The sequence below is a fragment of the Pempheris klunzingeri genome, chromosome 6 (assembly GCF_042242105.1).
Source record: "Pempheris klunzingeri isolate RE-2024b chromosome 6, fPemKlu1.hap1, whole genome shotgun sequence".
Taxonomy (NCBI): Eukaryota; Metazoa; Chordata; class Actinopteri; order Acropomatiformes; family Pempheridae; genus Pempheris; species Pempheris klunzingeri.
In genome coordinates, this window is record NC_092017.1 from 24,279,488 (window position 1) to 24,303,746 (window position 24,259).

Sequence of the window (24,259 nt, forward strand, 5' to 3'; positions counted from 1 at the left end):
CCAGAATGTTTTGTTACACAGACAAACAAATTGAAGTCCAGACAGTTTTACACTGAAGCAGACAACAACAACAATGAACAATCAATCTAATGAACTGAATCCAAATACAGTCCAACCCTTTATCTAATAGTTAAAGGGCTCCAATGTTATCAGGATAATGACCTTTACGATGCATTTTAAGATACACTGTGTATATTCTACTGTCAAAGGTATCATACTCACCTCCTGGCCAGTCTGCGGAGCTGCTCAGCACACTCGTTATCAGAGCGTTGTTGCAGAAGCTCCAGGATGTTCATTGTTCTGTGGAAGTGGCCACAGGACAAGCTGACACTGACTGCCGTCTCATGTTTGTCCCCCGTCAGCACCCATACTTTGATCCCTGCTAGCCGGAGAGCCTCGATGGTCTCCTGGACTTTGTCTTGGAGCCTGACAGAGACAAGGGAGATATATGTATATATATATATGTATACTGTGGAGTCATGTTACATGTATTTTATATACAAAGCATCCAGTGATTCCTATCCTTACATATATCTTACATTAGGTCAATCTGTGGTTAACATAACCCTAAAGAATATTAAGATTAAGTCTGTTAATATGGACAAACCTGCTTCAAACCAAACACGGAACTATATTATAGTTAGACAAACAGGTAGTTGTTTAAACAGACTTCTTCCCCAGCAACACATGAAAATAAAAGCTCTTTGTGTTCATAGTTGCTTTCATGTTATTCATGTCTGCTGAGAGAAGGAGGGTGAAAACTGGCCCTGAAAATGGGCAGCATAGATGTTCTTTCAAAAGTATCCTTTTTATTATCTTCCCAAAGAGGTTAATAGACAATTAATATGATCTAATATTATCAAACTTATCAGCGTTACATTTTTCACATCAGCCTCAAAACAGAGAGAAATTCTTGTCTCATCTTGCATAATAGAGGAGATCATTTGATTGTGACCATGTGTGCCTGAGGAGGAATTCATTCCAGATACAGAAAAGAGCAGTCAGGGAAAAGAAGAGAGAACAGAGGGATAAATGGAGTGGGGAGGCTTATATGAGGAGCAGATGGTAAGCGGATGCAAACACATATCAGCATTCATTTCCAGAGAGGCTCAGTGAGGTGACGTTTCTATCTTTCTGCTGACTATACATCGTTTGTTTATTGGAGATTCTCTCGCCCACTGGCTGTATCTGTGTTTCTATGTTTCTCTCACTGGTTTATACTGCTCTAGTTTTTTTCTTTCATGTCAAACTATTTTAGTTCACATTGCTTTAACACTTATTGACTTTATAAAATGATAGTCTTTAATTTGGTTATCTATTCTTTAGGTCTCTAGCTCCCTGTAACTCCCTTCTTTATCGAGTGTACCGTCAGGAAGCGGATTTCTAGATCTTTTAGTAACACAGAAACGGTTCATAAGCCTAAGAGTGCAAAGTCAAGCTACAGACAGTGCTTTAAACTGAATGCCAACATCTTTGCAATGACAATGCTAGCATGCTGATGTTTAGCAGGTATGTTTCCCATGTAGCACATTTTAGTTTAGCGTACGAGCGTGCTGCTGATCAGCACTGAACACTAAATGCAGCTGAGGCAGATGAGAATGCCAGTAGTTTAGCAAGTTTGATCAAAAGCATCAGACAGACTCGGTAATGGGGACCATAAATGTCTGTACCAAAGATCCATCTACTGTCCATCCAATAGTTGTTGAGATATGACCAACAGTTAGACCATCACTGCTACCCATGTAAGCCTGCTGCTAGCATGGCTAAAAATGCACATATTATACAGATAGTTTTAAAGCTAACTATGAAATTAAACATGTTTTATCCAATCACTGCCAGCTGCAAGACACGATAAAATGCATGTATGTTACATTTTACATCAGATTGTATCTCAGATCACCATTCAGTGGCTTTATGTCAATGCTAGCAGCCATACTGTTTTCATTTGCATTTTTTTAAAAGCCAGCAACTCTTGATTCAGAGTCAACGTCTTCCTACGCATGCACAAATTAATATACACACACGGCTATACTAGTTTTCTTCCTGGCATGAAAGACTCATAATTTATGATCATATGTATGAAGGGATGAGAACTGTTTTTTTTTAGCAGGGTCAACATAAATGTATTCCAATGAACTTGTTAGTCTCCATACTTGTCCTCAACCCCCGTTGCTCCGAGCAGCTGCAGGTCTCTCTCAATGTAGCTGAAGGCCTCCTGCAGTCTCTCCTCCCTCTGCTGCAGTGCTGTACGGGCAGCGTTCAGACGCCTGTCCACATCAATGTACTCCTCCGGGCTGAAGTGGCGACATGCTACCACCAAGGTCCGCAAACCTTTCTACAGTGGGAGGGGGATGGGTGATGGATAGAGAAAAAACAAGAAAAATGAGTCGAAAAGAAGATAGGACAACAAAAAAGAAAGGAAGAGAAATATAATGATATAAAATGTTGAATAATAATATGAAAGAAGACGTTTTTGTGGAGAAGATGGGTGAGCATGAGGAAGTCAAGAAAATGTGGACAGAAGAAGAAAAGAAAAGGAAGCAAATGGAAGCGGAGAGAAAGAACAGAAAAACAAATTATCAAAGCCAAGCATTAAATCACAGAACCAGCCTGAGGGTTAGACGACCACAAATCAACCCAGTCCAGAGCACCGACTCCTGGGCACTGACGTCCAATGACATGATGTGGGAGCCAGATATGCGTGTGTGTGTGTGTGTTTGTGTATGTGGCTGTTATGGTGAAGAATTTACAGTCTAATGAGAACAGAGAGAGAACAGAGCCAAAAGTAATCACTAAAAAGTCTGGAAATGCCAGGCCTATGCACTCAGAGACACACAACTGTGAACATATGGATCAAGAGATTTTTGAGGGTTATAAGGTTGATGAGGGATTTTTTTGTGAGGAAATATTCTGAGTGTGGTATTCAAGTTTATTCAATGTGTCTCAAAGAGTAGAAAACTTCTGCTTCTCCACCGTCCTTGGTATGGGGAGAAGATGAACATTACCAGTGATAGCTTGGGTAGTTTGAGCCACCATAACATAAAGAACATAAGATATGCACTGATGATCAAGTGTAGGGAACAGATCAGCATAACTCCTTTGACTGATTTCTGCTGGTTATTACCCACTGAAAGGATGTGTAGCATATTAGTAATAGCACAAGCTAAGAGAAGCTACTGAGACAACAAACAGGTCATTTTTTCTTTTATTTTTGTAAAAAAAATGCATTTCTCACCAAGGCAAACTCGTCAACGTGCAGTCTTGTTTTTTCTATTTCACCACTGGTAGTGAAAGGCAAGATGGCCGACTCTGCACCCTTAGTGAACAGCACTTTGCCTCCTTAAAAACCAAGACGGCGAGAAGAAGGCATAGTAGGTAAACATATACAAATATACACACCATTGTCAAATACACCTCGTGAAAATACTATGAACAGAATGAAAAACGACATTTGGATACAGTATTAACTCATGAAGAACATATTCATCTCAACTTTCTTAGACAGTTTTAATGTTTTCTAATAGCTTTTTTAATTTGCCTTTGTTTTTTTTTTTATCACTGATCTGCTAGACCATATGATTACAGTCAATATTTTCTAAATAGATTAAGGTGGGGATACCTGAGGGAGTCTGCAGTATGACGCTCATCCTCCTGCGGTCGGCATCAAACTCTAATACATGGAGCAGTTTATATCTGAGAGAGCAAAGAGAGACCTCACTTCATTTCTTTCCCACAGGTAGATTACATAACCGTTTTTTTGTCTGCAGTCCAAATGGCATGTTTTGATTGCATGAGTGTTTGTCATTTAAGAGATGCACAGGTTTAGACGTACCTCTCTGACTTGCCGAATGTTTTGATCTCCATGGTTTCTCCACTGCTGCCAGTGAACGCCACTCCAATCCTGAGAAAAAAAGACGACAGTTAAAGCTCTAATTCTTTGGAGAACGGACATTTTGACCTTTAAAATACTGTCTGGAAATCCAATTTAGAGTTTGGAAGGTTTTGAAGGCAACTGGCCCTTTAATAGATAAGAAATGTAACTTGTAGCTGTAAAATTTCCCCCAGGCAATTCAGGGTGCTATCTTAATTGCATTAAGTACAATGTTAAGAGCGAAATGGTAGGTCTAGGACGCACAGACTATGTGGGCCAACTCCAAGTACACCTGCTATTTTGGTTCATGTATGTGCAGCAGCCCAAAATGCAAAAGGATTGGTGGGGTGGAATATAGAGAGGGTGGGTCATATAATATGCTCTCAGCCAGTCACATCACAGGACCACAAATCTACAGCAAAAGTAAGACTTTTTTTATTTACTTTGTAAACTAATGATGAAAAATGTTGATGAAGCCATTTATGTGATGATTTATATGACTGCCATGTTATTGCAGTTGCAATTCTATTATATTTCATGTGGTTAATAGCAAGATCATATCTTAAAAACATCTTCTTGTGAAGAGAATGAACACGAAGCCGCTGTAACAATCTAAGCAAAACTAGAATATAGTGCCAAGATATGTAATCACTACATGTTTTGGGTGATCTCACCAGTAGTGTCACATTTCAGTAAGAAATACAAGGACAATCAATGTACACTGCTAATTAAGAGTTAAGGTTGAGGTTACTCCTTTTATGGTACTGTAACGTTCAGCGAATGTTATATTTACCAGTAATTATTGAGGTTATGGTTCCAACTGTGTCTCCTTTTGGTTTAAATCCACAAAGATACAGTGTCTGTGGCTCAATGGAGCATGGAGGCACTTGGTCATGGGCACAGCCTCTCCCTGCTCGACATAATTGAATTTGATGGTGTGAGAACTACATTGGTCAGGATTACTAACTTCACGCATCATGAGCCTTGAACATTTTGTAAAACCCTGTCCGACTATTTAGATGCCACATTTCTTAATAGTCATTCTCCATTGTTTCCTTGAAGAGCTGAAGGAGTTTTATGGCTTCAAATTCTTCAGCTACCCTTTAGCTAACTGGTGTGTTACATTCAAGTCACTTTCTATTCATGTTTTTTCCCCCTGTAAGCCATTTCACACAGAGCTTGTGCTTGAGGGTTTTTCTACCACTCCCTGGACACTAAAAATGGTTTCTACTTCTATAACAATAAAATGAACAAGTGAGTAAGAAAAACTGCCTCTTTCTATTCGGCCCTCACGTATTTCACTGTTCCTTTGCAGCTGACCCTGTCAGAACAGGTGGTTGGGCAAAGACAATTCAAAATCATGTCAACAGCCACGATCTATGGTCAAGAAATGGCGTATAGATAATGACCAGTGCTTTTTGGTTGAACTAAGCCAAAGCTATGTAATTAAGTTTTAGCTTTAATATGTTTTGTTCTCTTGCATCATTGGACTGGAACTGACACATTTCCTGAGCTGTAACAATCATACACCCAAGCAGTCTTGTGCAACCACAAGCTCTTAAGGAAGTACTGACACCATTATACACATGACAACAGGGGCCGTATATCTCACACTTTCCTTAGTTCCTTCTCCCAACATGAACTTTCACTGACTTCTGTATTTCTAGGTTCCACTCAAATTTCAGCTGTTGAATTGTTTAAGCCACAGATGTGAACCCGACCTTGCTTTCAGTCATTGAAGTAACAATAGCTGTCATTGCTGGATAAATTGACAGATTTGAGTCCCCAATTCTACCATTTTTCAAACCAATCAGTGCCATCGTTACAAAGTAGGGACACAATCCAGGCTTGAAAATCAACTGTGACCGTACCCATGTACAAAACAATGGTAATACAAGGCATGTGTCACATGGGTCTGTACTTCTGTTTTAGGGGTGGTGGTTGGTGGACACAGCTGGGATAAAAGCGGGATGGAGCACCTTTCCTGAATCAAATCAGGGAGCTTAGCTGGTGCTTATGCAAAAAGCTACTGATTTTAAGTGTACAGAAGACGAGAAGTGTCGCTCTCCTGTAACCTTACCGCTTTGCTGCCTCTACTAAAGCTTTCTCATCTGGTGAAGAGGCGTAGTATTCCATGTGACTGGAAGAGAAACCGTTTGCATGGGAGAATGGGTCTCCTCCCCCGACCAGGCAATCTGGCTGATCATAGCTGATCTGAACCGTGTGACACAGTGACACCGCCTTGAGAAATAACAATTCCTCGCCAATCTGGATGGAGAGACGACAGGGAAAGATGAAAGCGAGAAACACCATCAATTCTTATTCTAGACAGTGACACACTGCATGTCATTGAAAACTTAAGTGAGATATGATTTCCTATATTTACAAAGAGCAACCTCTACCAGAGTAGCAGAGATTCATTTTGATGAATAGCTTATAATGCACATACTTTATGCTTGCACATTTTGTGCATATGCTGCTTACAATAATACACATTTCAAGCATTTTTCCTTCGTAGCACAAATGCATTGAAGCAATTATCTACTGTTAATTAGAAGAATGGCCCGGGGCAAATAAACATACTTAACATTTGAGGGTAATTTCATATGCTATGGTTGTTCTTGTTTGATAGCAGCATATGTGTCTGCCAAAAGTAAATTAATGTAATTCGTATATTGTATGTGAGAGTTACCAGGTGAGGCGTAGAGCCATCTGGCGAATCGTCAGTCATTCCCTCTGGTACCAATTTGCCGTTAACTTCCCGGTACTTGGTTCCATTAATTGAACACTCACGGAACTGCATCTCATTTTCTGTTAGTGTACCCGTCTTATCTGTAAACACATACTCCACCTAGGAAATAGAAACACACTGAGTTCAAGTGCATTTAAATACAGCCACTCAAATTATGAATGAATTATGTCTGTTTTATAAGTAGGAGTCTCGCTATCTGCACGTGTCCCTACACTTCTACTCCGTACCTGCCCCAGCTCCTCATTGAGGTCAGAGGTGTTGACCTGAGCTTTCTGGTCGCTCTCCTCATGGTAAAGGTCCAAATCCCAGCCGATGAAAAAGGAGCCCAGAAACTTCTGCATCTCCACAGTAACGTAGAGCGAGATAGGGATGATGAAGTTATAGAGGACCAGAAATGCCAGGAAGTCTGAGATGAACTTCAAAATCTAAAGAAGGAAGACAATGAGCTTTATTAGGGTGACACACACGAGGGGGGGGCGACACATCGTTTGCAACTCATCATTTAAGTTAATGAAGAAGTGAATGGAAAGAATTGAGACTGCAAAAAAAATAGCTTAATACACATCCAGGCCAGACATAGACTGATGGTGCTTCAGCACTGATCCTTCTAAATCAAAGCAGGCAGCGTAATTCATTCCCATTAAGGAGTTAACTACTTTATGTGACAGGGAAGGAGAGTGAGAGAGGACCACAGACTCAGAGACTGAGTATCTGCAGCTATACAGAAGCCTAGTTTATGACATATTAGACATGAAATTGAACTCTGACTGACGAAATGAGGAAATGAAACTAATAAAATTCTATTTCTGATGTCTAGCATCGGTCAGGACCTGCAACAAAAAAACCTGCATCTGCTTTTACTAGTCATCCTATTTGGACTTGTCAGACTTTTGAAGGACCGGTTTATTTCTTGGAGAGAGGAGGCAGCTGTGATGTTGAGACATGCAGTCATTGGTAAAGGGTATACGCTGTAATGGGGCCAGCGGGTTTCTGGAGCACCTGTTATATTAAATCTAAAAACACAGCCAATTCTGTTGCTGATATTCCTCTCTCTGTCCCAAGGGAGAAGAGAGGCCAGTGCACAACTGAGATTTTTTCCCCCTCCGTCTCAATACACAGAGGATGCTTTTCTCTCTGACTGATTAGTGTTGGCAGGTAGGCTGATAGGCTGGCAGACTGGCCCCATGAAAGGCACTTTCTCTCTGATGCCTTGTCACAAAATCTTGAGACACTAAAACAGCCCAACCAGCACCCTTGTAGGACTCTGAAGTATGGTCTTATCTTTATGTCTTCAATAAATCTCTCTTAATTTATATCTACAATGGAGAAAAAAGGGCCATTATTATTTGAAGAGATGAAAGTGCAAGCGGAATGTCATCTAAAATCTTACCTCATCTCATCTCTGGGGCGGACAGCCTGCAGTACTTAATAACACAAATCAATAAGAACGCTTTCTTCTGACGCATAATGTCAAGCAGACTAACCGGACTGCTGTTCCTCTCTTGTTCAGTCTTTTGGTTGTAGAAAGGCTCGTCCCATTTCTCCTCAGCCTGCCAGGCATACTTCAGGATGGTGCTCAGGACAGCCTCGAACAGCAAGATGCCCAGGTAGATGATTAGGAAGGTATTCATGGACCTGACACATGGAAATAGTTTAAAGTTTGAGTGTTTTAACCAAGCATATCCCATGACAGCAACATTTTCTAACTCAGAAGGGCAACTGAAAGTGCTCACTTCTCCACTGCAGAGCGCTTCTGGGACTTGCACTTATAGTTGAGGGCCATCTTGGACTCCATCCCTGTGTAAACTGCCACACCTGCAACAGCATGGTTGGGTTAAGTATTACACCAGATCATTAGACTACTGATTTGGCTTGTGCTCAAAAACATGAGAACATAAAACACTGAAATTATCCATGTGTCCATTACAGATCATTGGTTCTGGTTTCCATGCCAAAGAATTACAACAGTGTACGTAAACACAGTAGTGACGCATCACTGAAGCCTATTCTAAGATTTAGCTTGCAAGTTAACATAATCAGACCTCATTCATTTGATGGTAAGTGGCCTGTCCTTCCCAAAATGTCCACTGAGCTTGATTTGTTTCACACAAACGTGGCTGTGTCACCTCTCTGTCAGGCTTCTAATATTCACTAAAAGCATTTCAGAGTTCTTGAGCAGCTGTGTTTTGTCTTTCTTTCTCTCTCAATTCAAGTGGAAATTTCCAGTTGTAGGAAACACCCCCCTTTCTGCCTCGGTCTACGGTGGACGTCTGGCTTTTGCAGGACCTCTTGATTTGATTTGAACTGTACTGACTCACCAAAAATCTCTTTGGTATTTTTCAACCTGGCGCCTCGCAGCAGCAAATTCTCCGGACCCAGCGGTCTGGCATGCAAACAGAAAAAACATAAATACAGAGATAGATGGATGTGGCTAAAGGATTTTGGTACTAACAAGACACAGTCGGACCTTGATGTGAACTAAAACACTCAACAACAGTCCATGAGGCTCATTCATCTTCTGTATATGTCATCAATCATCTTCATTTGGCTGCCCATTTTTTTCTTTCAGTGGCATACGCAGCCCACTGCTGAATATTTATGTGAAACAGCTTAGTCTCTGTAGACCAGTAGTTAGTCATTTAGTAACATTTTATAACACTCTGCTAAAAGCCTAGTCCCACAGACATGCTTTCATGTTTCAACCCTTAACTACCGTTGCATGCTATTTGTCTGATGGTGGAACTGTGGTAACATTAATCAGAAGGCCGTTTATCCAGTGGCCTTCTTACTGGGGATGTCTGTTTAGTAATGTCTTTAGCTTGTGTACCCCACATATAATTGTTCATTTAATTAGCCATCAAAGCAGCTGGATAAATCTGGTCTCACCTGACTATCTCCTCTCCATGCTGAGTCACCGTGATCCGACCAACAAACCTGAAAAGCACCAAAGGCATTTTAGGTGTGTGGTGTCATCGAGATAGTAACGCATACAGATTTGTTCACATGCACACAGGAAACCAGGTTACGGGTGGAAATCTGAGGAAAGCTTTTCATGCACTTGAATAACCTGGTTACTGTAAACACTCCCGTCTTCTGACATATTTTACATTCATTAGATTAAGGCCTTCTTTGTAGCATTTGAACTGACAGAGTACAGAGGAGAATATGCTCCGTGCGAATATGTCTAAATATTTACAAAAAAACAACGGTTCAGCAGAGAAAACAGACACATTATTATTATTGCAACATGTTTAGATCTATCAATTTCAGTTATACTTTGGATTTAATTTTTAAAACAAAGATGCATTACGACAAGTACAGATCTTCCCACTGATCCTGCTGCACAGCGATACTTTCCCTATCTGGAGTGTCAGTGATGTACACATGTAATAATCCCACAAAAAACCTGGGAACGATCACGTTCTTCCAACAGGAGGAAAAACAGGGGTTATCTTAATCCCTTAACTTGATTAAGGAAACCAGGTTTCTGGTTAATAAGATGTTGAAGAAATGAGATTACATTAATAGCTGGGTTAGTAGTTAAGTGCATTTAGACGCAGAGAGTGTCAAGAGAGACAGCGACCATGAGAGGGGGATGGGAGAAAACTGCCACTGAAACAAACTGCCTGATCTAAAAAGAGGAGGACAGGTTGTTGAAGAGGTGATGAAGCAATCGCACCCCATGACCCACTTAATAAGACATCTCTGGCAGGGCATTTTTTGGGGTATCCTTTGTGTATTGTTTGTGACTCCACACTGGACTTTCCATGCTATCACCCTGAAGGACACACACACACACACACAGGTGCAGTTTACCTGTACAGGTCAGATTCTGGTTGCTGACACTCCACCACAGCCTGCAGAGCCTCCAGTTGGGACACCGACTGACACACTGATGTCTCCGCCACAGAGTAGTGAGTCTACACACACAAACACACACACACACACACACACACACGAAGTTAAAAACTGGACAAAGATACCTTTTCATTTTATAAGAGAGACATTTTCATAAAAAGACAGCAAACTCATGAACAAACAGACCTACAATTAGAATAAAAAGCTTTCTATTTATAAAGCAACTGGTTCAGTCAGTTGCTGCTGCCCTGCAGTGGAGGAGGCTGCACCTCATCCGTTGACCTGGTCATATACGCATGAGGGAGACTGTCAGGGTAGGGAGAAAGTAAGGATAAGACAGACAGATGGACTGACTTTATTTGACGTTTCATCGTTCCATCTCTTCACCCACTCAAACAAACTTACATCTGAACAAATCGCTGAATGTTTGAGTAGCACATAGACGAGCATACGTGCAGTGCCTCTTCCATAAAATCTGTATTGCTATGAAAAGTATCATGGTGCAGTGATGAGATGCACCAAAGCCATCAGGTTCCATCAGGATATGATCATCAGCCTTGAATAGGGGACACTTTCACTCCTATCAGGGGGAACCTCCATGAATGGATCTCAGCGATGACTCCATTTAGGACCACTATTAGCTTTCTAACCTTCCAACGTTCTTACTAACATATTCTGCCCCTTCTCAAAACAGTTAAGCTCTTTTTTCCCCCAAACTTGTCCAATAAATTTGATCAGATGAACCTGATCCAATAATACAGGAAAGACAGTATTTTTGGCAGGCTGGCTTGAGACAATCTACAAGCAGCTGCAGCTGACAGCAATTTGTGAGGATATGAAAAGGTACAAAGATTGTACAAACATGGTTCTAGGCCAAGCCTAAACACCCACCACGCTGTGTAAATAAACTGTAACAGATGCAGCAGGAAGTCGTTACAGAGACAATTAAGCAACATAGCCTCTTGCGAGACTGGGGGGGGGATCAGCACGTTTGCCTTAAAGATAAACACAGTGTGTTTGATAGAAAAACACTCAATGTAAACCTTTTTATCACCCAACGGTGCACACTTATTCTTAACATTCTGTGGGTTCACATTATGTCCATCTGTATTTAAATCAGAAAATTCAAATTATGATCCAAGCATGTAAGTTCTAACAACAAAAAGCCATTTTCCTAAGCCCCATGACCTGACTTGTTTCTGCATGGTGATGCTGCTACATATAAACCCCTTAGATTGCTTCCTCTTCACTTTGTGTCTGAGCCAAGGGTTATCATTGTGTTACTGTGCTTATCTTTTATCTCCCCAACAGTTACTCTTTGTTCTCCTCTCTCCCATAACCAAGTTTTGTTTAGCCCTCCACCGGGGATGCACAGGAAGTGGAGGTATCGCAAAGCGCTGTGATTCTCTTTATACATCCATTGATATCTTGAGTCAGCAGCAGCCTGGCTGCCGATGGCTGGCATCATGGCACTTTGTGATGCCTCCACTTCCTGTGCGTCCCCCCTGTCAGCGAACAGCTTTCATGACTGTCTGGGGTTGAGGGAGCAGAGAGTATCAGCGCTGTAACCTATGTAACTGTTTTATCTAACGATTGAGTGGGCATTTCTATTTGAAAAACCCAGAAAGGAATGCAGGTGGAGTCGCCCTTTATGGTGGAGCAGCTGGCTTGTGCAATTTTAAATCCCAGGATTTGTTGTGGATATGCAGCTACCTTGTTCTCACTCTAGTATCACTAAAATAGTTGTTTGTGATGCAAGCAAAGTTTGATAGCAGTCTGTTTTCACACCACAGATATTCTCTCATATGCTCCCTAAGCGCGCACACACACACACACACACACAGACACACACACACACACACACCTTAAGGTTGGTCTCTCCATCGAGGCTGGCTGTGGTGATGTGACAGGTACCATCTGCACGATCTGACGACAGCAGCACCAGATCAGCTGGGAACGTCTCATCTTTGGCCACACGAACAATGTCTCCCACCTGGTCAGAGACACACACACACACACACACACACACACACACACACACAGGTCAACATTTAGCTTAGATTTCTTGTTGTTTTTTGACAAGGACATTGACTTTTATTCTTATGCTGAACTTTTGTGCAAGACCAAAAACTTAGGAAAGTTTGTCTGGATTGAAAGATAAAGGACTAAAAAGTCAAATAATGCCAGCCAGTCCAAGACAGTCCAATAATATGGACGTGAAAACAGTGGAGAGACATGAATGCCCCAGTTTTTTTGCAATCCTAACATATGAAACAGTTCTGTTTTCAGTAACATGTTTTTATATTACCTGTCTATACCAGGTGTACTTGGTCTACAGAAACACCACAAGCTCCAGGAATTTAACAGCCAAGCTTTAGTTAGTTTTGGCTGTTGGCTATGAGCTGCAAAAAGCTATTTAAGGTACTTTTAAATACAAGTTTTCCCCATAACAAAAATAAAGCCTCACATTGCTTGAAGTGATGCCCTCTTCCAAAATAAAAATAAAGCTTTGAATTGGAATAATAAAGTTCGTCTGGGGTGAGTTTTTGGTCATTTTACCCTGATGTTCTTGGATCTTGTCTGGACCAGACTTCCACTGCGAACCACAAACACTGGAGCCCCATTCACCTCGTTGTCCGCCTTGTGTCTCAGCCAGTCCTCGTAGCCCTGTGACAAAATCATTTCAATAACTGATCAGGCACAAGATCCAACTTCACAGTGGAGTAGAGGATTATTGATTACTGGTTCGCGAACAAAGCATGCTGAATCAACTATGCTTTGTCACATTTTCATTTACTTAACACAGTGACTGATTAAATTCACAAGTTTTCTTCATCAATTTGAATTCAACTGGACACTGAAACAAGCTGGATATCACAAGCCACTGACTATAATTAATCTCACTTTAATAAAACCATAGCTATGTTAGTTCCCCATTTTCAGCCCGACAAAGCGGAAGCTTTCATGTGCTTGTGTTCTCACCTGTTTTATGGCAGTTACTGTGATCACAAAGAAGAGAGGCAGGCCGCTGGTGACTGGGGAGGTTGGGGTGTCTATCATTAACTGCAAAGACAAATACAGAGGTGGGGGTGAGAGGTTTCATCAAACTGAAAGTGCAGTGGGGAAAAATAAAAAAAAAAATAAAAAATCATGCCAGAGACTCAGTGAGAGTGGGTGTAGTCTGTTAGAGTGAACTAGAAAGACGACAGAGAGAAGTAGTGGCTGATGTGTCAAACAGGAAACCCCTGTAGCTTCCCTCAAAGGTTAACTGTCAGTTCAGGAGTACTCACAAACACACTTAAAAGCTTCAAAAACAACATTTACTGGAGCAGCCAGACCTGAGCTTTCCCAGCCTCACTTGAATCAGTGAAGAACCGTTTCACCAAAATTGAAATCCAGGACAAATATTTAAATAAGTATTCTACTTTTTTAAGCTTACTACTTATTAATTTATCAATTTACAAACATGCTTTCAGGTATTTTAGTATTTATTGGACGGTTGACAGCAGCATAGAGAGGCAGGAAATGGGGGGAGTGTGAGAGAAAGGGGGGGATGATATGCAACAAAGGCTGGCTGGACTTAAACCAGTAACATTGCTGATATGTGGTTATTTGGTGCCACTCAGCCAACAGGACGTATCCTATATAGAACATTTTTTGCAGACTAGCTTATATTAATTTAGGAGCAGCACAGACCATGGAAGCAACGTGATACAGTATGTCCTGTTAGTGTTTCTGTCATTACTTCCTGAATTACATTTTAACATTTTGTTGCTTATCATTACACCAAGAGTGTATTTATTGGCTAGAACTGGCTTGAAGGTCACTTTTAAAGGCCCCGACAAACCAGGCCGACATCAAAGAAGCAGCCCTGAAAGCTGACTGTTGCACCAACTCACATCACCTGTGCACAGCAGTCTGTAATTGTTACTGAAAAATGGAGGCTGGAAGACCTTCTAGAGGACTTCCTGACCATTTTATTTCTTACCACTGTTACTCATCACAGATGCTCACTGGCACTGAAGCCACACAAAATGGGTGAAATCATTCTTACCCCAGCAACAGGCTCAAGGGCCTTTCCCAAACCTATGCTGAAAACATGAAATTGGCTAAATGTCAAAGGCTTAACATTGGCTGACAAGTTAATTTTTATCCATATGATTATGTGTACAACACAAAAAAATAAGAATTTGGTTTGGTTTGGGCTACTCATCATGAATCAAAAATTACACCCATTAAATCTACAGGTGGCACCAAAAAAGAGATGCTACAGTGGGGAAGAAGACTGTTAGAGAGTAAATACAGATGTAAAAATGTATGCTAAAATGTTTGCACTCAGCAAGACCATTAGGCCTCAAGGACACACACAACAGGTTTAGATGAGTGATGTTGAAACTCTGTTTACAAGAAAACTCCTCAGGGTACCTTTAAACAAGACACACCAAAGATGCATCTGAGCCTTTCCACCAAGAGCAACAACAAATATTGTAGCACAAGATTTTACATAAACAATGAGACCAAAACTTTCCTTTACTTGGTTTTGACAAGGTAAATAAGAGTTCACAACAGCTATCTAGGAATCCATCAAAAGCTGCCCAAAAAGTGGTTAAATTGGCCATCTATGTCACAATGTTCACAGTGCCAAGATGAAAAGAAGCCCTCTTTTCAGTGACTTGAGACTAAGCTGACTTCAGCTTTACTGACAAGTTGAGTGGGTGAAAAGAGAGCCTTTCTAGACAGAATCAAGTCGATTGCTTTGGCTTCACTACACAGGTCCAAATAAATCGGGAGAAGCCTGAAAATTTGAAAGCCAAATCCTACGTCAGCACAGGCTGACTGATGCGTAGCGAAGGCCTAACACCTAGGGCTGGCTGAAAAGACACACATATAACTTAATGCGTGGGTGTAATGTTTTAATACACAGGCAGACCTGTCTCTCTAGAGGTCGATGAGTCACTCACTCACACACACACAAACACACTCACGAACACAAATACACACACGCACATTTGTATTTAGGGCAGGAAAATTGAGGTCACACTTGACTTATCAGCCTCTGACTGAGGAGAAAATGTACATTACAAACAAAAAGAAGTGTGTGTGTGTAAATGTGTGCGTGTTATTACCTGTACAAGGAAAATAATGAGGAAATAAAAGTTGGCTATCCTTCTGAACTGCTCGAACAGATTCTTTGGGACGAAATTCCAAATTGTGTACTGAAAGAGACAAAAGACAACATTGAGGACAAAGATTAAGGAATAGTTACTCAAACATCTGTATCTGAGGGTTAGAATATTAGCTGGAACTGCATTGAAGTAAAATGTACACATATACAAAAAGGCAGGTACTGTAAAACTACCCTATTTCAAACACTGCCAGTATCAGGCATATTGAGAAAACAAATACTATGAATTAGTTGTTAGGATAGGATAGTAAAGTATAGTAAGATATAGTAAAATTTGACTGTTTAGTATAGCAGTATAACTAAAAGTCAAATAACAAAAGATTCATTTATCATTTTCAGATCTTCTCCTCACTTTATTTTCACATTTTGTAGGCTGCCTTTGTCGATGTCTAACATTGGCAGCTCCAAATAAGCGTATGTAACATGGCATTAGTAAATTGTGATTGTGACGTGAAAAGTCCTTTGGTAAGTTTAAGTGGTACACTACAGCGTCCTCCTGAACATGGCTGCTCAGTTTCACACCTACGTTTCCATTTCTCACTTCCTCTGCAGCATGGTCTAGTGGGGCTGCGGTTTATTGTGCACTTCTTGGACTAAAAAGTCCAAGAAGCATTGAGCTTTAATGTCCTGCTTGTACCTTATTAAGGTGAAAGTCATCACATTAGTACACAGCTCCACCCAGAATAACCTTGTTTTGGTCTGAGCTGTTTCTGTCTCTTACAAAGCACAGCTTAAAATCAATTTCATTCTGATCCAGGTGACTTAACACACCCGTCAATCATTTAATCAACTGTCCAATCAATGACTGCCGTCAGAGCTGGTCTTTGGATTATCATCCTTTTGTCCAGACTATCTTCCAGCTGACCTACTAATCCTCTAACCGACAGAAATGTTTTTTGTGTGATTTGATCCTGTTATCAACAAATCATGCTTCACCCCTTATCTCGGGGCCACCACACCAGAGCGCCACGAGTTTCTTAACATTAGTCAAGCTGGAGCCAGAAATCAGTTTTTTAAGTTTAAAGTTTCTGTAGTTGACACTTTTTTTTTTACTTTTTCTTCCACTATGGTTGCTGTCTTAGTGCTCAGACTGATGTAAAGTGTCATGGTTGGGGAAGTAAATAATTAACCGTTTAACCATTAACCAACAATAAGAATTTTGACTGATATAATACTGAAGATATTAATGTGGCTTATAAGAGTGCTTGTATAGAGTCTCCAAACAATATAAAGCAGCAAAAGTATAGTGTTAACTAGCATGAGGTAAATTAACACTTGCCCCTCTCCGCACACACTGGTGCTGGAAAGCAGACCATTTTGCTGCAGTAGTAGATGGAGCTCACACCCTGAACAGTGTGTACCCCTGGTAGCCCAAGCAGCTGAATAGCACTTCAGTATGGCCTTTGCAGCAAGGGGGTGCACCCTTGGCCGCATTTATGACTACAGCTGGTCGGGACTTGAGGCAGACAGTAGGTTGGAGATCATTAACAGAATAACTGCTAACATCAACCAGTGAGGAGCTCAAAAAAAAACCTTTATGTAAAAAACAGCATCTGAAAATATCTGCTGGATGGTTACATTTTAATGGGTCACATTTGTCCAGAGTTATAGATTTTAATGCTGTTGGTTAATGGTTAATAATCCGGTAACAAGGATCAGCTATCTGTCAGGAAAAAAATTCTAACCAACATCTTCAGTCATAGTGTCTGTCAAGTGTTTCAAACTACCTAATAACTGCTTCCATTACACTTGTGGCTTAAAATTCACAGTCCCAACATGGTGGTTTGATGGTGATGACAAAGAATTTGAGAACTTGATTGTGGCAGTTATGTGAAAAGAATACAGAAAAGATCTGAAGATTCATAGTATTAGTTGTCTCCCTTTATTAAGTAGATGTAAAATCACACATTGGCTCATTGTGGCTGAAGAACATGAAGTCCGCCATGGGGAAAACTCCAATACTGGCTTGAACAGTATTTGGTACCTTAGAGGAGATGATCCTGTTGTCAGCAAAGCGTTGTGGTATGTAGTGGCCATGCTGGGGGAAACGGTTTGCCACATAAACCGTCCTGGTATCACTCTGATGAGGGGGGTCAAAGCCCTGAGGGACGGGAGGATACATGAGAAGAGAGAGGGAGAGAGAGAAAAAGTGGGACAAACAGAGAAAGAGGGAAAAAAGGAGACAACTGGTTACTTACATAATAACCCCAAGTGCATCCCTTTTAGTAGACATCACACTTATTTTTTCTTTGCACAATCATAATATCATTATATTAATAATAATTGAAATATATAATAAAGATGAGAAGACATTGTCAGCATAACTATTACTATTTATGATTAATAGTAATAGAGAACAAATATTTGTATTGCAGTTGTGGTAACTTGAAAGGCAATCATTATTAAAATTAAAATCATTACAAGTTTGGGCAAAAACATGCAGAGCACAAATAACTGCCAGGAAGTTGAATTTTCTTTCGCTGGAAGGTTACTAAAATAAATGCAAAAATATATGCATAGATGTCACAAAATATATGCAAAGAAGTGAAATGAAGCTACAACCTTATTTTAAAGCAAGCCAATTTACTTTGTTGGCATTGAGCACAAGCATGACTAACCCCTGAAACTCTACACCACACTATCATCAACCTGGGGCAACATTTGGTGCCTCTGTTCAATGTGGTTTCACTTACTGTATAGTTGGGCTTGTAAAGTCATATCTCTATGGGTGCAACAGAGGCTTGTTCGAGACTTAAGGATGGAGGAAACAAAAAGAGAAATAATACCAAACACTGCTCTAGTGATGGCAAATGATGGCATATACTTACAGTGCAAGAGTGAGAACGTAGTAAACATGTCCTGCTCTACTGCTGTACATTTCCATTCAAACTCAAGTTGTCAAGCAGCCAGACAGATAAGATATGTAGCTGCTTAAAACACGTTTAACCAGCAAGACACATTTTATTCTACCGGTAGACAAAACTTAAATAGCTTATGTGTTTATGAAAGCAAGGCAGCTTCTGAAAGACACATTTTTAGGCACAGCGCTGAATTCAAACCAGAACAAAATAGAGGCCCGACTCCAAAACATGTAATATGTGTACAATAAAAAAAAAAAAGGATGGAAGTATGTTAGACTATGAAAATTACATAACAATACTTGCAAAGCAACTTCCAATAAGTGCACATGGATACAACACAAATGCAAGAATTTGATCAACTTCATCAAATATGCTTCCAGTGCTACTTCTAGAAACAATAAAGGGTTGAGAAGGGGTTTGATTTTCAGGCCAGGGTGCATCTGAATGGATGAGTTTTCAGTCTACAATAGATGGTGTGTAGAGTTTCTGTGGTAGATCAGAATGTCAACATCAGGCGGAAATCAACACCTTCGTCATCACAGTTTAGCAGGCTATGCAAACACTCAAACACTCAAACTGTCCTTTAAAACTTAAACGGAAAGCATGTGTGGTTTTATCAGAATAGTCGAGTCACATTTCTCGGATGTCAAAATCATAAAAATGTACTGTCTTAAGCACAGGTTGAAACTATAAGTCAGTGTGTCTGTCACTGTTTATCCCATAATTTTTCTGCAAACTTTGCATAAAAACAACGCTTACAATCATTTGCAAATGTTATATGACGTAGGTCTAACACACACACACACACACACACACACACCCATACGCACACACAGAGGAATGTATCCGGGCCACGTCACTCGCTCCCACACAGACTCACGTCTGTTCAGGGACACATGTAAACTATTACTGCCTTTCTGTTTCACGCTCTGAAGATCTCCATCTGCTTCTGTTTTCTTTTAATTCTCTAAATAAATGCACCAAACCTAACACTAAGACTGAATGTCAATGGCATTCAATGGCAAGGTTTGTTAGGCTAATACAAAGAAGAATTTATCAACGTAGCAATACCTAGAAAGTCTTTCTTTATACTGATATCATGTGATAAAATCTTGTGAATATTTTTACCCTTTCATTTCCAGGGTCCCTTAAACACTCTACATCAGAAATACATCATCTGATTGCGCTTCCTACTCTACCTGTGGTTTCTAGCTCCGCATCTCTGACCTATATTTGGCCGCTTTTCTTGAATTTAGTCAGACTCAGAGCTGATAACTGATATTAGCTTCACACCGTCGTGACCAATTCTGCTGTCAAGAATAACATTACGGGAAGATGTCGTAGCAATGCTACATGAAGAGGAACCTTTTTTTTTCTGGGGCAGCAAACACATCACACAGCATGTCAGTAACTATTATACTGCAACTAGAGCTTATCCAAGTAAAGTAACTAACGCTACTAGCATGAATGTGGCAATGTGCTCATAGCCGACACACCAGAGACTCGCTTTCACAACAATCCTGCTAAACTCTGTCTCTCTTTCACAAACACACACACACATAAACCCCAAGGTAACACACTGGAGCAGTCAGATGGTGGGTGTGTTGACCAGAGGAGCAAGAAGTATTCATTTACTTAGGCAAACGTACTAATAACCTATTGTGAAAATACTCTGCATTCTACACTTTACAAAGGTAAATGTAAGTATTATAGCAAAATGAAATGGTCCCTGTCAGTGTTTTTCTTCTATATCTGATGTTTCTGGGTTAATATTGTTGCTGCATTAATATGCATCTTGCATTTTAGTGCGACAGATGTTTAACACTGTGGTAAATGTAACCCCTTTATCTACTGTTGGGTAGTTTAATCTACAGCAATGCATTATGGTCTACAAGATCATTATATGCACATTGTTACATTGCTGCGAGAACCACAGATCACTAAGTCCACTTTTCATGAGCTCAGAAACACTGCCTGTTTTCAGCTTTGTGAAGACGCATTTTCCAGGAGGATTCTATAAACTGTTTATCTGACTTGAGGAGAAAGAGAATTTTCTCAACCCAGAGAGGAACACATCATCCTTTAGTTTACCACAAACGCTCACAATCAACACATCAAAAACTGTTATCTATAAAAGTAACTAAAGCTGTCAGACAAATGTAGTGCAGTAAAAAAAAACAACAACAATATTTCCCTCTGAGATATAGTTGAGTAGAAGTAAAGCACAAGCACGAGTAAACCAGTGGTGCCTACCTAGCTTACCGTTTAGTTACTGTGGTACTTAGTGTAAGTACTTAGTGTTTATTTACCTTTATAGGGTTGCAAAAAGGAAGAAAATGCAGATATATCACAACATAGCCTAAAAATATTGACATACTATTCATAAGCCATATCGCCACGCCCTACAAAAAAAAACACATCTTATTGGGGACCCACTCAAATGACTACCTGGAGACACACTACACTGAAAAACTATCGCTGACAACAGTGCAAACAGTGTCCTTTCTGCCATCACGTGACATAAAATCAGTGATCCACTTTGGAATGATAACAATACGTTCAGGATTTTCTACTTCCACTGATCCATGCTTTCTCTCAGCTTTCAGAAGATGGCCCATGTGAGATTTCTTTACCCTTATCTTTAGACAACAGACTCGTTTTCTCCTCATATTCTTCTTCCTCACAGACACCTGCCATTTACATTATCCACAATGCTATGCTAGCTCCAACGCTAGCATCACAAGGCAATGTATCTGATTTAGCGCAGCTCCCTATGGAGCGCTATTTTTTTTGGTTTGTTTAATTTCACTTGTGCAGTGGTATTCGCTAAAGCCAGTAAACACACTTTGATATGTCAAATCGTTTGACTTCCTCTTTGACGTGCAGAGACTGAGCAGGAAAGTTCAATTAAAAACAACATAAACATCCTTGAACCAGTCCTGTCTAACCAGTGCAGCCAACAAAAGGAAGTTCTCAAAAATATGGAATAAATGATTGAGCCCTGGTTAAAACTTCTCAGTGTATTAAACTGAGTTAAATAAAAACCTAAGATGTTGTTCAATAGTAGCCTTAACATTCCTAAACATTTAATCGGAAGTTATGGAGAGTCTCATGCAACTGTCTGTGTAACAGTTTGAAGAATGCCAGTTTATCAGCCTTTAAACACAACTCTAATATTTCGACTGAGGGAAAGTCAACTGAGCATGTAAACCATGAAAACCTTTTTAAATCAACATCCTGCATCACAGTCATCTAGTATTTGTCGTTCAGAGTTGCCCTGTCCGACCACAAAACCCACCCAATGCACTTCCCCATGAGGCAGTTACATCTAAACAGACATTTAGAAATACAGGATTGTCAACCAGTCTATACAATCCAGCAACTGCAGCCACTGGCAGGGCAGGAAGCAAGTTTTGTAAGCCAAAAGTCACCACATCTAACAAAGTAATCGTTGAGTCACCGGCATTGATCAACAAGCTACAACATCCCTTCAGATAGATTACAGTAATCTTGTGCTTTAGGACGGTAAACATCTTACTTAATGCACCTTTTACATGATTACTGTAAGGATCTTGACAGTGGCTGTTGGGAGGAGAATGTGTCTCGTTCCCTTCATCCACCCAGTTTTTCAGACAGTGTGAGGAGTCATGAGATTCCAGCTCACCGCCATCACTCGGCTATCAGTTAAGTTGCTTAATCATTAATATCTTTGCACACTGTGGCTGAAAGTAGCTCGACGGCTGGCTGAGAACAAAACGGCCCTGTGTATCTGTGACAAAGATGTGGCCTTGTGAAATAAAGGGAAGCAGCTCACTCAGTGGTTGTGAAGGCATCCAAATACAGCTCTAATACAGTAACTGTTGTCCTTGCCTTTGTGTATGGCTACTGACACTTTACACTGGAATGATCTGAGTGAATTATCAGTAAAGGATAACAATGGTATGGAAGTCAGATATATATATATATATATATATATATATATATATATATATATATATATCTATCTCCATGGTCATTCAAAATTTATAGAGCTACAAACCATGAAGTTGTTCTGTTTTTCAAATGCACAATGGAGAATCTGCACATTAACATTTTTCTTCACATAGTTTTGATTGCAAGCGCTCAAACAGGATCAGAAAAAGGTAAATTGTTGTTGTTATTCAACCAAGGATGGCTTGTTGTGAGCACACACACACACTTCACCACCCACAAACGTTCAGAATGGTCTGCTAACACCAATCTGTCGGTCACAACAACAGTAACAAGTAATTTCTACTCCAGATAATAAATTATACAAATGTGCAGCGATTTCAGACAAGCAATATCTTAGGGCTGAGACATGAATGTCAATTTTTATTAGGCAGAAACAGCCAGAAATATTTTCAAGTCAAGACCAACAAGATCATTTATTGTCCCTATATTGTGGTCTATACTGAAAAAACTGCCTGAGCTTCATGCTCCTCTTCAGGTAGCATATATTAAAAAGAAACAATGGCCCACAATATCTCAGCTATGTCATTGTGTATGTATACAATACCAATACAAGACAAGCTTTAGGGGGTAAACTATTCACTTTGCAATTTACATCTTCAATGTTTGAGGAGGAATTACATTTAAATTACCAATATGAAAGACTTTGAGTTGTGAAAAATGAAAAAAAAAGACATTGATGATGGCAAAGACATACATCCCATCATTTAACTCTGACTTTCATTTAACTTTAACTGGATCGTATACATGTAGATGATGACATTCAGATGCTCTTGAACAGATTTAAGGAGCATCAACAATGACGAATGACGTGGTTTAGTTATTTGGAACTGGCTCTAGTTTGAAATAACCGATTGAGTAAAAATGTCTGAAAATTGCATAGAGATGTCAGATCATGCTGATGGAGATGTATGAATGGCACATAACAGAGGCCCTTAACAGTTTCATTAAGTGCACCAATGGGGGGAATCCAAGTAGCAGCTAATTTCCACTTTTTATTTTCTCCAATTAAGTTTAGATTAATCACAAAAGAGAAGATGGATATAAAAAGTAGCACAGGAGGTAAAAGGGGAATGTTTTTGAAGGCTGATTAAAACTGGACATTAGCCATGTCCTAAAACAAAATAACAGGCATCATTCCCATTTTTAATGGCATTATAGCAATGTACATATAAATAAATAATACTAACATATAGCAGCAACTGCAATGTAACACTCTCACAGTGTTACAGCTCAAAATCAGACTTTTATTTTGTCCCCCGCTTCTCTTACCTCCATGAATTTGTAGACTGAATGTAATCATTCCCTGCATAAAGCATACATGTCCCACATTGCCTTGGGGGAATCATTGCCCTGAACAATGGCTGAGGGCGACAAGCTAATGCATCACAACTAAGGCAACGCACTGAGTCGTATTATAGACTAAGAGGCTTTTAATCAAATGGGATGAGCTAATCAGAGATGGAGAGAGGGAGTGGGGGAGTCACATACAGAGCAAGAGGCAAAGACACGAAGAGGAAGACAAAGAGAGGAATGGCCTGTCTGAAGTCAGATGAAGAAGATGGTGCTGCTGTAGACAATATGACAACAGAAATACTAACATGTCTACAGGCGTGCCAAACAGATCAAACAACATGTGGCATTACATTAATAGCCTGAAACACAGCTACAGATGATAAGAAACTTAAAGCTGGGGCAGGCAATCAATTTTTTGTGTCATTGGGCATAAATTCAACAATAAC

General features: G+C 40.1%; 1 protein-coding gene across 2 annotated transcripts in view; it reads right to left on the reverse strand.

Moving 5' to 3' along the window:
• The window catches only part of atp11b (ATPase phospholipid transporting 11B), a 50,693-nt gene that overhangs the window by 22,484 nt on the left and 3,950 nt on the right, over positions 1 to 24,259 (reverse strand). For both annotated transcript variants that reach the window (XM_070832816.1, XM_070832817.1), the window contains exons 2-19: positions 17,651 to 17,767; positions 15,608 to 15,697; positions 13,464 to 13,544; positions 13,041 to 13,148; positions 12,346 to 12,474; positions 10,440 to 10,543; positions 9,510 to 9,557; positions 8,942 to 9,006; positions 8,357 to 8,438; positions 8,108 to 8,258; positions 6,851 to 7,048; positions 6,564 to 6,722; positions 5,952 to 6,139; positions 3,833 to 3,901; positions 3,620 to 3,693; positions 3,236 to 3,339; positions 2,154 to 2,335; positions 223 to 426 (exon numbers count right to left, since the gene is read on the reverse strand). In XM_070832816.1, coding sequence (XP_070688917.1) covers positions 223 to 426; positions 2,154 to 2,335; positions 3,236 to 3,339; positions 3,620 to 3,693; positions 3,833 to 3,901; positions 5,952 to 6,139; positions 6,564 to 6,722; positions 6,851 to 7,048; positions 8,108 to 8,258; positions 8,357 to 8,438; positions 8,942 to 9,006; positions 9,510 to 9,557; positions 10,440 to 10,543; positions 12,346 to 12,474; positions 13,041 to 13,148; positions 13,464 to 13,544; positions 15,608 to 15,697; positions 17,651 to 17,767 — 2,153 coding nt within the window. The remainder of the gene's footprint in view (positions 1 to 222; positions 427 to 2,153; positions 2,336 to 3,235; positions 3,340 to 3,619; positions 3,694 to 3,832; positions 3,902 to 5,951; positions 6,140 to 6,563; positions 6,723 to 6,850; positions 7,049 to 8,107; positions 8,259 to 8,356; positions 8,439 to 8,941; positions 9,007 to 9,509; positions 9,558 to 10,439; positions 10,544 to 12,345; positions 12,475 to 13,040; positions 13,149 to 13,463; positions 13,545 to 15,607; positions 15,698 to 17,650; positions 17,768 to 24,259) is intronic.